Source organism: Loxodonta africana, chromosome 5, assembly GCF_030014295.1.
Source record: "Loxodonta africana isolate mLoxAfr1 chromosome 5, mLoxAfr1.hap2, whole genome shotgun sequence".
Lineage (NCBI taxonomy): Eukaryota > Metazoa > Chordata > Mammalia > Proboscidea > Elephantidae > Loxodonta > Loxodonta africana.
The window spans coordinates 135,043,010-135,057,064 of record NC_087346.1 but is presented as its reverse complement, the minus strand read 5'-3'; the positions used below and the strand labels follow the sequence as shown (position 1 = coordinate 135,057,064).

The 14,055-nt window shown below is 38.7% G+C and overlaps 1 protein-coding gene across 2 annotated transcripts in view; it reads left to right on the top strand.

Annotated features, from left to right (window-relative positions):
* Window positions 1-9,118, top strand: part of ANAPC4 (anaphase promoting complex subunit 4) — a 42,420-nt gene extending 33,302 nt beyond the window's left edge. For both annotated transcript variants that reach the window (XM_064286000.1, XM_023549767.2), the window contains 9 exons: window positions 728-821; window positions 2,763-2,860; window positions 4,342-4,403; window positions 4,484-4,522; window positions 4,618-4,719; window positions 5,740-5,814; window positions 6,725-6,898; window positions 8,222-8,345; window positions 8,764-9,118. In XM_064286000.1, the coding sequence (XP_064142070.1) occupies window positions 728-821; window positions 2,763-2,860; window positions 4,342-4,403; window positions 4,484-4,522; window positions 4,618-4,719; window positions 5,740-5,814; window positions 6,725-6,898; window positions 8,222-8,345; window positions 8,764-8,991 (996 nt within the window). In that variant the 3' untranslated portion in view covers window positions 8,992-9,118. The remainder of the gene's footprint in view (window positions 1-727; window positions 822-2,762; window positions 2,861-4,341; window positions 4,404-4,483; window positions 4,523-4,617; window positions 4,720-5,739; window positions 5,815-6,724; window positions 6,899-8,221; window positions 8,346-8,763) is intronic.
* The last annotated feature ends 4,937 nt before the right edge of the window (window positions 9,119-14,055 follow it).

Below are 14,055 nucleotides of genomic sequence, written 5' to 3'. Positions count from 1 at the left end.
CATCATGATTGCATTTTTTATCAGACTGCTGGAGTTGGTAAAAATCTTCAATTTCTTCATCTTCGGCATTAGTGATTGATGCATAAATTTGAAAAATAGTCATATTAACTGGTCTTCCTTGTAGCCATATAGATGTTATCCTATTACTGACAGCATTGCATCTTGAAATGTTCTGTTTGATGGTGAATGCAAGACCATTCCTCTTCAATTTGTCATTCCCAGCATAGTAGATCATATGATTATCTGATTCAGAATGACCAATATCATTCCATTTCAGCTCACTAGTGCCTAGGATATTGATCTTTATATATTTCATTTTCAACAACTTCCAGTTTCCTAGATTCAAACTTGGTACATTCCTTGTTGTGATTATTAATGGGTATTTGCAGCTGTTTCTTCTTATTTTGAGTCGTGCCACATCAGCAAATGAAGGTCCTGAAAGCTTTACTCCATACATGTCATTAAGGTCGACTCTATGTTGAGGAGGCAGCTCTTCCCAAGTCATCTTTTGAGTGTCTTCCAACCTGAGGGGCTCTTGTTCCGGAACTGTATCAGACAGTGTTCTGCTGCTAGTCATAGGTTTTCACTTAGAATAGTTAATGTACTTTCAGAGGATTTGACAGTAAGACAGAATAACCTGTTAAATAGAAAAATATTAAATATAAACTTTTTTTGGAGCTCAGTTCTTTGATTTACTGAATTTTAATTTTTGTTTCTTTTTTTCTAGTACTTGAAAGATGAAGACGACGATCTTGTGTCGCCCCCTAACACAGAGGGAAACCAGTGGTATGACTTTCTTCAAAATAGCAGCCACCTTAAAGGTATTCATGTACCAAGTAGACTTTGGCCATGTTTACATTTACCTGAGACCAGGTCTGCACACAACTTTGTCGAACACTTACTAAGTAGTTGAGTTCTTTAGACTTATTTTTTTGTGCCCATTTTATTTGTCTAGAGAAACAACAGAGTAACAAGTATGTATGACATCACCATGATAGATAGAAAACATTTTTAAATTAGCTGTCATATAGTGAGATTGCTTATTCTTAAGTATTGTCACGTATCTGTTTTATACCTTACCAAAAACGGGATGTTGAGGGGGGGCATGTTACAGAGTTCACTAGTGAGAGGAGTCTGTTTTGCTGATGACAGTTTGTTAGCTCCTAAAAGCATAATTGCATTTAACTGGATTCTTTCGAGGTTGTAGTTTTTTGTGTTCTGGTTGTGCCTTTCATTCTCTATTGTTGTTGTTAGGTACCATTGAATAGGTTGTGATCCGTAGCAACCTGTATGTACCACATAACAAAACCCTGCCTGGTACTGCACCTTGCTCACAGTCGTTATGCTTGAGCCCATTGTTGCAGCCACTGTGTCAGTCCATGTCGTTGAGGGTCTTCCTCTTTTCCACTCACCCTGTGTTTCATTCTCTAGGATCTTAAAATGTCATACACATATCCTAATCCTCAAAAGAGGAGTCCCAGGGTGGAACAATCTTTTAAATGCTCAAGATTTTGCTGGTATGTGAGTTTGGGCAAGCACATAAATCTCCCAGGTTCTTAGTCTAGTTTGAAGTAATACCAGCCACCTTTAGGGAACTATTAAGAAAATAATAAAATTTTTCTCAAGCAGAAAAATCAAGTGCTACTCTTGATACACACGTACTTTCTTAGGGTACATTATTAGAGAGTCAGTATTGCATAATGGGTAAGGGGGGTTCTGGAAGCCAGATGCCTGGGCTGGAATCTTGCTCTACTGCTTCCAAGTAGTGTGGCTAGAGCAAGTTGCCCAATCTCTTTGTACTCGTTTTCTCATCTCTAAAATGAGGGTGATAATAGTGCCTTCCTCAAAAAGCTGTTATGAAGAGTAAATTAATCTGGTTAAACTTGGAGTAGTGCCTGGCGCATAGTCAGCAGTCAGTAGATGTTAGCAGTTGATTGTCGTTGGAAGTTTTCTACATATTTTAGAATTTGTCACCTGTTGGGAGTTTAAAATGTTAACATGATTAAAATTTATTGCATCCTGCATAAGTGGGACGTGAAAGGCTTTATAAAAGGGAGGCCACAGAGGGTGGGCTTTGGAGTCAGGCCTGATTATGCTTCATAGATCCGGACACAATCAATTGCCCGACTCCCATAAATTTCATTTTTTTTTTTATCTGTACATTAGAGACTGCGATGCGTACTTTGTCGGGCTGTTGTAAGAAACAGAAGTAGTGTACATATGTAAAGAAAGAATCTGGCATAGTAGATAGTAGATGCTAAATTATATATTACTTTCTACTGATAAAGCAGTCTTTTCAAAAGTAAAGAGCTTATTTAGAGAGTTCGTTTCTTGTCTCCTGTTTTTGAGTTTAGTATCATACACTTCCAAAACAGTGCTGGTCTGCTGTAGTCACTTTGTTATGGCAAAGAACAGAGAAGAACGAGCTTTATTATATGTCTTTGGGTTCCCAAATCATTCCTTTCTTCTCATAGCCAGCAGAAGCATACTGTCGGATATCGGTGGGAGAAGTAGGGTAAAGAATAATAGGCTGATAAGGGCTAAGCTTTTCATGAGTGTGGTTGGTTTTAGTGGGCTCGCAGTGGAGTGGGCTGAAAGGCAGAAGGTTAAGTTTATGTTTACTGAGGGTGTGGCAAAGTAGAGTGGGGTGGCCAGTGCGAGCACCTCTGCGAGATAAGCTGTGCGGACTGGCTCCCCCAGTAGATTGTTTTCTCCTAATCGCCTGGTTTGCTACAGCTGTTTTTGTTTTTGTTTGAAAACAGAAAGTCCTTTGCTGTTTCCTTATTATCCTCGAAAATCATTGCATTTTGTGAAAAGACGGATGGAGAACATTATTGATCATTGCTTGCAAAAGCCAGCAGTAAGTTTGAAAGAAACGCATGTCTTTGTGTAGGAGGAGCAAGACTATCTACTATATGTGGGCTCACGTATGTGGGTCATCGTAGTTATTAGGATAAACCATATGAAAATGCTAATATTGAACTGTTTTTGCCTCTCAAAAATGGCAAGGTCATGTGATTCAACCTAATATTTTGTCTCGTTAGTCTTTTACCTAAATAAGAAGGAAATATATACAGTCGGCATTCCATGGACCCACGGGTTCCACATCTGCAGATTCAACCAACCGTGGATTAAAAATATTAAAAAAATAAAAAGTTCCAAAAAGCAAAACTTGAACTTGCTGCACACTGCAGTGAATCCACACGAATGGAGTGATGTGTAGACATACCCTGCTGTAGCCTCCCCCATTTCGCAGATCCTCAATCTCTCTCCAGCACTCACTGTCTGAGCATTGCTTGCCTCTTGTGGTTATTCCCTAAACTATACAGTATAACAACTATTTACATAACATTTACATTGTATTAGGTATTATAAGTAACCTAGAGATGATGTACCGGAGGATGTGTGTGAGTTATATGCAAATACTAAACCAAAAAAACCAAACCCAGTGCCGTCGAGTCGATTCCGACTCATAGTGACCCTATAGGACAGAGTAGAACTGCCCCATAGGGTTTCCAAGGAGCGCCTGGCAGATTTGAACTGCTGACCCTTTGGTTAGCAGCTGTAGCACTTAACCACTATGCCACCAGGGTTTCCATGCAAATACTATGCCATTTTATATAAGGGACTTGAGTGTCAATGGATTTTGGTATCCACAGGGGTCCTGGAACCATCGCCCGTGGTTACCAGTGGTCGACTGTATATAGTTATTGAAAGTGTTGGTATCTCTGGTGTTTTATTTGTTCCCAGAACAAACTCACTGGAAACGGTTTTAGTTATAGAGCTGACTGGCTCACATTTACCCCTGGAGGGTGGATGGTTGCTGTTACGAGACTGGAGGAGGAGGTGGTTCTAACCTGCTGTGCTCTTACCTCTGAGATTCCTTTCAGCTTGGCATTTTCTCTGTTTTCCTTGCTGTTGTGACTGTCATTAATTTCCTGTGTGATAAACGAAAGAATGAACTTGGACCTGTACCTAATACCGGAAGGGGGTGGGAGGGAGTGGGAAACGGGCTCCTTGCTTCGGTGGCGCTGGGCTTCTGTTAAGGGGGGGTAGAAAAATCTGGAAACAGAGAGGTGACGGCCACACAACGTGGTAGACACAGTTGATGGCATTGAAGTGTACATGTGAAGAATGTTCAAATGGCAAGTGTTTCATTACATACATGTTCACCACAATAAAAAACACACTACATATTTAAAATTTTTTCTTGTGTGAAAGATTTGCTGACATAGACTATTTTTTTTTTTTACTAGAGTTGAAAAGTGAGCATCAATTACTTTCTGTATTTATCTGTGTATGTCAGTGCTCTAGTTATAGTTTTAAATCTTATTTTTATAGGATGTAATTGGAAAATCAATGAATCAAGCAGTCTGTATTCCATTATATAAAGATGCTAGAAGGTAATTCTCTTTACCTTTTGTGTGGTGTAATTCAGCAGCCAGTTTACATTTTCCTTAAATTTTTTTTCCTTTTGTTTCAGTGAAGACTGTACACGTAGACTGTTCAAATTTCCTTTTCTGTAAGTGTGTGATTTTTTGTTATGTGAAGAATACAATTCCATTCTAAGTATCAATAGTTAAATAACATGTTTTGACATTAATCTTTTTCCCACAGGTGGAATAATAAAACTTCAAATCTGCATTATCTTATTTTTACTATTTTAGAAGATTCACTTTATAAAATGTGTATCTTAAGGAGACATACTGATATTTCCCAGTAAGTATTCATGTAAAGTGTGAATCAAAGAGATAAGATTATTATTTCTAATAATAAAATATACAGCTTCCCTTCCCAACATTTCAGGTTTTACTTAGGCAGATGAACCCTGCTTCTAGCCACCTTGTGACTTCAGGCTGGCCACTTAACTGGTCTCAGTCTTAGTTTTCGTATCATTAAAATGATAATGCCAAATTAGGAACTTACATGATCCTTTCGAGTTCTAGATTTTCTAATTTGTATTTGTATGGTAGCCATCATATATAAACAAAAAAAACCAAACCCACTGCCATCGAATCAATGCCGACTCATAGCGACCCTATAGGACAGAGCAAAACTGCCCCATAGAGTTTCCAAGGAGTGCCTGGCGGATTCGAACTGCTGACCTCTTGGTTAACAGTCGTAGCATTTAACAAGTACGCCACCAGGGTTTCCATCATACATAGCATTATTTTTTAGGGTTAGGAAAAACATGGCAGCAAAAAATTCAGGATTATATTTCATGAACTTTTAAAAGTTCAAAACTATATTATCGGGTACCTTATAGAAATGATTTTTTACCTTAGCTTAAGTGTGCCTTTCATTAAACAAGGCTTGCCCATAGAGACTTCTTTCAAAGATCCAAAGTAAAAGTTCTGAAAGGTAAGTCATATCACAGTGCCGCTAGTGTTTTAAATGGTTCTAAATCTGAATTTAAAGGAAATCTACTGAGATCAAGATATAGCCAAAGAGAAATAATTTGGTTGCTCCATTTTACCTTCCTTTTGTAAGGTATGGAACAACTTTGGTGACTATAAGATTTTAAACCCAGTTGTAATTTTGATGTTAGTTTTATCTTTCTAGGTGTTTGACTAAAACTAGTTATTAGTGTGCTAGAGTGAAAGTAACAGTATTTTGGTCTGGGATTTGGTATTTAGGTAAATGTACTAACGCTGATAGTCATGATCTTTCAAGCATTTAGATTTATTGGCTATCCAAGTTGTTCCACAAAGTCTCTTTTTTCTCCCTTCTTTATTCAAGATCTGTAAGCAGTGGACTAATTGGTATTAAATTTGGGAGCTTCACATATGCTACAACTGAAAAAGTGAGAAGAAGGTAAATCTTGAATCTTGTTTGGATAAAATATATATGTACATAACGTTTGTGTGTCTAATGAATGCAATTACAGAAATGTGGTCACTCTCTGTTGTAGCGATGATGTAGGCAGAAGGGCTTTGTCACTTCTACCATGAGGGGAAGGAGTCTTATTTTATGTATTTGAATGATTTGACTTAAAATTGATTAGAACCTTACTGCTCCTGAGAAGTGTATTTGGCATGGTTTCCTATAATACTTCCGAGCTCTCTGCTAGAAAAATAATGTGGTTCCAGGGCAGACGCCCTACAAGGCTGAAGTTCGTGTTCTAACCAAAACAAGTGTGAGGTGCTATCATTCTCACTCATCTGGAACTTTCTTAAGATAAAAAGGGTAATAATACCTAAGCCATCCTTGAGGCTTTACAGGGAAAAGACACTAATGATAAGCTGATGTTTTTATCACTTTCTTTTCCTTACGTAGAAGAAATTTTCTATGATAAAGTCTTTGGAATTGTTGTGTCTTTTTTGTTTTTTATGTGCAAAATCTTAATTTTACTTTCTTGTATGTACTAAAACCAGCCTAGTTAACTACGTTTTCCCCAAGGCTTATATGAGATGTCATTCATGGGATTTCCACAGGCTGAAGGCCTGGCTATTAATGTCAAGAATTTTCTGAAACTGTGAACCAACTTCACAGATTTTTATTTTTATGTGATTACCTATTTTCAAGGCCTAATTATATTTGTGAATAATCAGGACAACAGATACCTGTGATTTTAGTGCAAACTAAATAATCTACTTTTAAATGTTACTGTATAGAATGTCATCGGATCTTTTTTTATTACGGTTTTTTCTGCTTGGTGCCAGAATATTATGCATGCAGCAATTTCTCGGTTGTGATGATCCTACTAAACCTATTTCGATTCTAGTACCTACAGTTGTTTAGATGCACAGTTTTATGATGATGAAACTGTAACAGTAGTTCTTAAAGACACTGTAGGACGTGAAGGAAGAGATAGACTCTTGGTCCAGTTGCCGTTGTCTTCCGTCTATAACAGTGAAGATTCTGCAGACTATCAGTTCAGTGGGACTTATTCTACGAGGTATGGACCCAGTAAAATTGTCTTTCTGATGTAACAGTTAAACACTTTTAATGTGTATCATAGATTCCAGTTCTTTAGGTCTATTAGATAATGTTTATCTAGTACTATAGGGTTGCTATGAGTTAGAATCGACTCGGTGGCAACAGGTTTGTTTTTTGTTTTTGTTTTGAGTTACTAGGTGTCTTAGTTATCTAGTGCTCCTATAACAGAAATATCACAAGTGGGTGGCTTTAACAAACAGAAATGTATTTTCTCACAGTTTACCAAAAGACCAAACCCATTGCCGTTGAGTCAATTCTGCCTCATAGCAGAGTAGAACTGCTCCCTAGAGTTTCCAAGGAGCGCCTGGTGGATTTCAACTGTTAGCTTTTGGTTAGCAGCCGTAGCTCCTACCAGTATGCCACCAGGGTTCTCACAGTTTGGAGGCTAGAAATTCAAATTCAGGGTGCTGGCTCTAGGGGAAGCCTTTCTCTCTGTTGGTTCTGGAGGAAAGTCCATGTCTCTTTGAGCTTCTGCTTCTGGGCGATCTTCATGTGGCTTGGCATCCCTCGTCCCCAGTGCCTCTTTTTTTGCTTGCTTGTTTAATCTCTTTTATATATCAAAAGAGATTGACTCAAGATACACCCTGTACTAATCCGGCCTCATTAACATAACAAACATGGCCCTTTCACAACTCTGAGTATATCCACAGGCAGAGGTTAGGATTTACAACATATATTTTGGTGGGATACAATTCAATCCCTAACCCTAGGGTTAGCTGTGAAGTCAGCAAAGCAGAAATAATCCTATTTTTTATTCAATAAATACTGGCTTCAGCAGCTTTCCTGTCACTTTGCTATGCTAGTAAACCAGAAGTATTTGCTGGAACAAGGTGGGGAATTGTTTTGGGGTGGGAATTGAAACTTCTTTTAGTTCTGTTTTTAAGGGTAGCATTAACCCCAATTTGTAGAATTCAGTTATTTAAATTTACCTTTGCTGTTTCCTTCCAGAATTAGGAACCCAGTTCTCAAATTCCAAGAGATGGCTTTAGTTGACTGAGGTTTAAGTAATCAGATCTCTTCTCTAATTTAAAAGTGTATTCATTAGGTTTCCTTGAAAGGGAATGAAAAACTATACTAAGATGACATTTGGACTCTTTGAAATTGCAGTATTTTTAATAGAATATAGTATCACAGCTTTTAATATGGTGGCTGGTAGAATTACATTGGGAATGGTAGTATGGGGTAGAAGTTGAACCTGTAGATGACCCCAATACCACCCCTACTGGTAAAACCAGGGAGAAGATCCCCCTTTCATTCCCGGGCTGGGTTTTTCCCCGTCTAGGCTTGATGAGCAGTGCGGTGCTATCCCCACACGTACTCTGCATTTTGAGAAGCATTGGAGATTGCTGGAAAGCATGAAAGCACAGTACGTTGCTGGGAATGGTTTTCGAAAAGTGTCCTGTGTGGTAAGTGTTTACAGACTGTTCATTAACTAAAAGTAACGGAGACGTGACATTGCTCTGTGGGCCCTTCATTAAATACATGATATGAAGGTGCTTTCAGTAAGACATTCTGTGAATTATAGTTTATGTTGATTATGAGCACATTGTAACTGTAGCTATTTAGTTCTCTGGTTTTGAGAACGCTTACTAAGTAGTTAACAACAATTCTAGGTTTTAATAATCATGGAGTATCACTGTTGTACGTGGAGATCCTTTTACACAAAATGAAGGTGGAGTTTAGTGATTTTTGTTGTCAGTTGTCAGGAATTCAGCTTTTATAAAACCATTCTTTGATTCAAGCATGTAATATATAATTTCTTCTATATAATGTATTAGTTAAGCCACTACTTTAAAAATTTTTTCATGACCTTTTCTTCTTCAGTTAAGCTCAAATCTCCGTCACGTGAGAGTATTTGAAATGGACATTGATGATGAATGGGAACTTGATGAGTCTTCAGATGAAGATGAGGAGGCCAGCAATAAGCCTGTAAAAATAAAGGAAGAAGTGTTATCTGAGTCGGAGGCAGAGAACCAGCCAGCCAGTGCTGCCGTTGCACCTCCTGAGATAGTAATTAAAGTGGAAAAACTCGACCCCGAGCTGGATTCATAGTCTAGACGTTGTCATAATTTTGCCTCTTCACATTATGTCAAAAGTAAGGTGGGCTAAGGTGTCTTGTGACTACTTTTAATTTTCTTTGTGTAACAAAGAAATAAACAGTGAATTTTATTTACTTTTATTCGGCTTCATCATCTCTTAACCATTATAGTCACTCTGATAAGACCTAAACCTGTTGCCATGGAGTTGATTCTGATTCATAGTGACCCTATAGAACAGAGTAGAGCTGCCCCTTAGCGTTTTCAAGGGTATAATCTTTACGGAATGAGACTGCCACATCCTTCTGCCGTCGAGCAGCTGGTAGGTTCCGGTTTCCAGCTCTTGCTCGGCAGCAGATCGTTTAACCACTCTGCCACTAGGGCTCCTTATGTCACTATGATAGACTTTATTTTTGCTGAGGTTTTTCTTTAATACTGTATGCAGAACTGAGAAAACAAGTCGCATCTGAAGAAAAAGTTCAGTCTTCTTTGTCAAAAGATAGGTATGAGGAATTATTTCTACATCAGGGAAGAAATTTGTATTAAAACAGTCATTCATCACTGGAAATTTTGATGCATTTTATTATTTAAAAACTTAGACAACATTTTTTCCTGTTTTTCTGTCTTCTACTCGTTCATTTTTGAACTTCCTGAATGCTTTCAAAGTTGTTTTCAATATAAATTTTACTGATTTACTGCAGATACTGTCTTTTTTATTTAAATAGCAGAAATACTGCTTGACACCCAATATGCTTATCTTTCATAATTTTCTTACTGTATTTGAGCTCTAAATTCAGCAGTGTCTGGGTGTGTCTTCTTTCCTGTTTAGAACTGATCAAGGACATACAGTGGCCATCTGTCACTCCTTGGGAACATTAGAAATATTGGTCAGCTAAACTTACTGATGAAGATCAAAGACTTCAGTATGGATTACACCTCAACATAAAGAAAACAAATATCCTCACAACCGGACCAATAAGCAACATCGTGATAAATGGATAAAAGACTGAAGTTGTCAATGATTTCATTTTACGTGGATCCACAATCAACTCCCATGGAAGCAGCAGCCGGGAAACCAAATGTCATATTGCCTTGGGCAAATCTGTTGGGAAAGACCTCTTTAAAGTGTTAAAAAGCAGTCACTTTGAGCACTGAGATGCACCTGATCCAAGCTGTGGTTTTTCAGTTGCCTCATATGCATATGAAAGCTGGACAGTGAATAGGGAAGACCAAAGAAGAATAGATGCCTTTAATCATGGTGTTGGCGAAGAATATTAAGTATACCATGGACTGCCAGAAGAACAAACAAATCTGGCTTGGAAGAAGTACAGCCAGAATGCTCTTTAGAAGCGAGGATGGCAAGACTTCATCTCACATACTTGGGACATGTTTTCAGGTTGGACCACTTTCTGGAGAAGGACATCATGCTTGGTAAAGTAGAGGGTCAGTGAAAAAGAGGAAGACCTTCAAGGAGATGGATTGACATAGTGGCTGTAACAATAGCAAGGATTGTGAGGGTGGAGCAGGACAGGCACTGTTTCATTCTGTTGTATATAGGGTCGCTGTGAGTCAGAACCAACTTGATAGCACCTAACAACAAACATAATTTAGCATTAGTGCACACCAGCTACTGTTGATTTATTAATACCTAAAACCAAAACACCAAACCCGTTGCTGTCAAGTTGATTCCAACTCATAGAAACCCTGTAGGACAGAGTAGAACTGCTCCATAAGGTTTCCAAGGAGCGGCTGGTGGATTCGAACTGCTGACCATTTGCTTTGCGGCCATAGCCTTTAACCACTGCACCACCAGAGCTCCATAATACCTAAAGTAGAAAAGTATTCTCAGTGACTTTTAAAGGGTTTTCACTTTATATATAAATTCTAGTGTCAGTTCACTGATAAATGAAAGAATTCCTTTTTTTAAAGCTTTTTATGTCTTTACAAAAAAAAAAAAAAGTCATTGCCATAGAGTTGATTCTGACTCATGGTGACCTCATGGGTTACAGAGTAAAACTGCTCTGTTGGGTTTTCTTGGTTGAAATCTTTATGGAAGCAGATTGCCAGGCCTTTCTTCCATGGTGCTGGGTGTGTTTGAACCACCAACCTTTAGATTAATAGTTGAATACAAACCATTTGCACTGCTCAGTGACCTTTAAATATATTTAGACAGGAAAATGTACTATAATCTATAAAGCCAGGTAAATGGGTGATTGCAGGATTACTATGTCATGTGTCTTTAATAGGTAACTCTTACACATGGATTTTAGGTAGATACCCTCAGGGTACCTCAGTTGGTCTAATCTTGGTGGGTTTTGCAGAGAAATCCGAAGAGAAAACCATTGTTTTGTGCATGATCCTAGAATTTAGAGGTGAACAGAAGACTGACCATGGTAGATTGTAGCCTTTAAATGTTTATTGATGGCTGGTCAGCATTCGTGGCAGAGCACAGAATATCTTGAATTAGCTTTTATGAGCAAGAAAGGTGAACTGTCGGACATCATTAAGGAGAAATTACAGGTTGTGGATATGTAGAGCATTTGGGAATGAATGCATTGCGCAAATCTACTGCCTAACATTCAAATAACGGTTGGATTTTAGGGACAAATAATTACAGCTTGTACTTAGAATGAATTACGAGTAATAGGCCATCAGTTCTCCCTTAGTCTGTCACATGACTTCAGCCTTACCTTTTTAAGGACTTTTTGATATATGTACATATTTGTTTTCTGGGGTTCCAATGAAAACTGAGACTCCTAGACTCTTGGTTTACTTGAACCAGGGACCGGTATTGCTTCTATCAGCTCCCTTAACACTGATGTCAGTTAATAGTGTGGATCATTTCTAATCATAGACCGGTTCCCTAATATGTTTACAACAACAAGGGGATTGTGAGGATGTGGAGGGGTCTGGGAATTGGAGCTCCACCAGTTACTGGCTGTGCGTGTAACTGGGCATCTGAGCTTTTTTAAAAGTGGGGATAGTTGAGTTCCTGTCTCAGGGTTTGAGGACTAAATGGGGCTATCTTTAGGGCACTGTGGTGGCCTGTCTGAGGCACCTGATAACAGTTGTTGTAGCTGCCATCAAGTCGACGCCCTACTCTCGGAGACCCCAAGCACAGCAGGTTCGACCTGTTGTGATCCACAGGGCTTTCATTGGCTGATTTTCCAAAGCAGATTGCCAGGCCTTTCTTCCTAGTCCCTTAGCCTGGAAGCTCCACTGCAACCTGTTCAGCATCATAACAACACACAAGCTTCCACTGACAGAAGAGTGGTGGCTGCGCGTGAGGTCTGCATGGAAGGCGAGAACTCTCCCACTGAACCACCGCTGCCCTCCAGGGCTTTCATTAGCACTTACAATGTTCTGTTCTCTACTATCTTTTTCCAGAATAAATCATGTTGATTTTTTTTGAAATTTAAATAGGCTTCCCCCCCACCTTTTTTTTCTGCCAGACTTAATAGGCCTGGACAAAAGCCTTTCTGGTTCTCTGGCTTCATATTTTTTCGTTTTTTTTTCCCCAATAAAACATTTTTATACTTGGCAAAATGCTCTGTCTTCTTTATCCAGAGCATTTGAATAAAAATGAGAAGAAAACTATTAAAGCAGAGCCTTGAGTTTACGATGACACAACTAGGGCAGATTATCTGAGGTAGTTGAGTAACTATTTTCATACTCTTGAGGGAATTCCAGCAAGTAAACATGTACTGAATATTTATTTCTAGTGAGATAATGAAAAAATAAACCCGTTGCAGTTGAGTGGATTCCGTAACTGAAGATGGCGTGACTGAAGTCCTGGGTCGCGTGATTTCACCACGAGCAAATCAGAGTTTCTTTGGCACCTCATACAATTATGAAAATCATCTACACTGTTTGTATTTACTAGAGTCTGTATTTGATTTTAGTTGTCACTGAATCTGGGGAAGTTGTACTAAGTCAAGGTCACAAAAACCTTACCAAACAATAACAAGGAACATATTAGAATAGAACCTAGTGTCTGAATTCTTACGGGGAATATCCAATTCAGAAACTCATTTGTTAGAGCATTAGTTCTAGGAAACTAATATGGTAGGTAATTGAAGTTTCATTTCCACTTTTTTTCTGGTTTCTGAGCAAATCAAGCTTTTAGGACAGGATTTCCCATGACTCAGATCACCACATCAGAATGGCCTGGGCCAGTGGTTAAAAATCCATATTCATAGGTTCCACCCTAAGCCTGAGCAGTCAGAATGTGAGAATAGGGTTCGGGACTAGAGTTTGAACCAACTCACCAGGTAAGCTTATACCCACTAAGGTGTGAGAACCATTACCTTCTATAGAAGCTGTTTTTTTTTTTTTTTTCTTTTTAAAACAAAATTCGATGTTTAGCACTTCTTAGTTTTAAGGTCATAAGCTGTCCACTTAGATGCATTGAAAACTGATGGATTTTTTTCTTTAGAAGTGACTCTAAAAAAAGGTTTAATTATACATGGAAAATGCTCACATTTTATAATTCTGTTGGTGGGTGTAACTGTGCTCCAACTCTGCCTAGGCACTGTGGTATGTAGAGAAGAATACACTGCAAAGGCCGGGGTGCCTTCAGCAACATAGCAATGGTTGTGAGAATGGCACAGGACTGGGCAGAGTTTCGTTCTGTCGTACATAGGGTCACTGTGAGTCGAAACCAACTCTACTGCACCTAACAACAACAACAAAGTTCAGGCCAAGTCGTAGACACCAAGTGTGGTAAGTGTGGCCGTGATTGTCACTTTCCCTTTGGGGCAGGGAGTCAGACCTCTCAGTGCCCCCAGCGGAGGCGGGATGCGTGGTCGCTGCAGTATGAGTGACGAATCTCTCCCATGACATGACTGCAAGTTAAAGGTGTTTACCACCTTCATATGCTGTCTTAAGTGTTAAAATGAGACAAATTTGTTGTTTGTGCCTCCTACCATCAAATATAAAATGTTCTCATATATCCCCCTGAACCAGGCTAAGAACTTTAGGAAATGTGTTCTTATCTCCCTAAACCAGGCTGAAACCTTAAGGAAATGTTTTTATTTCTGTATTCCTGATTCCTGACACTGGACATTATTCTTATTTTAAA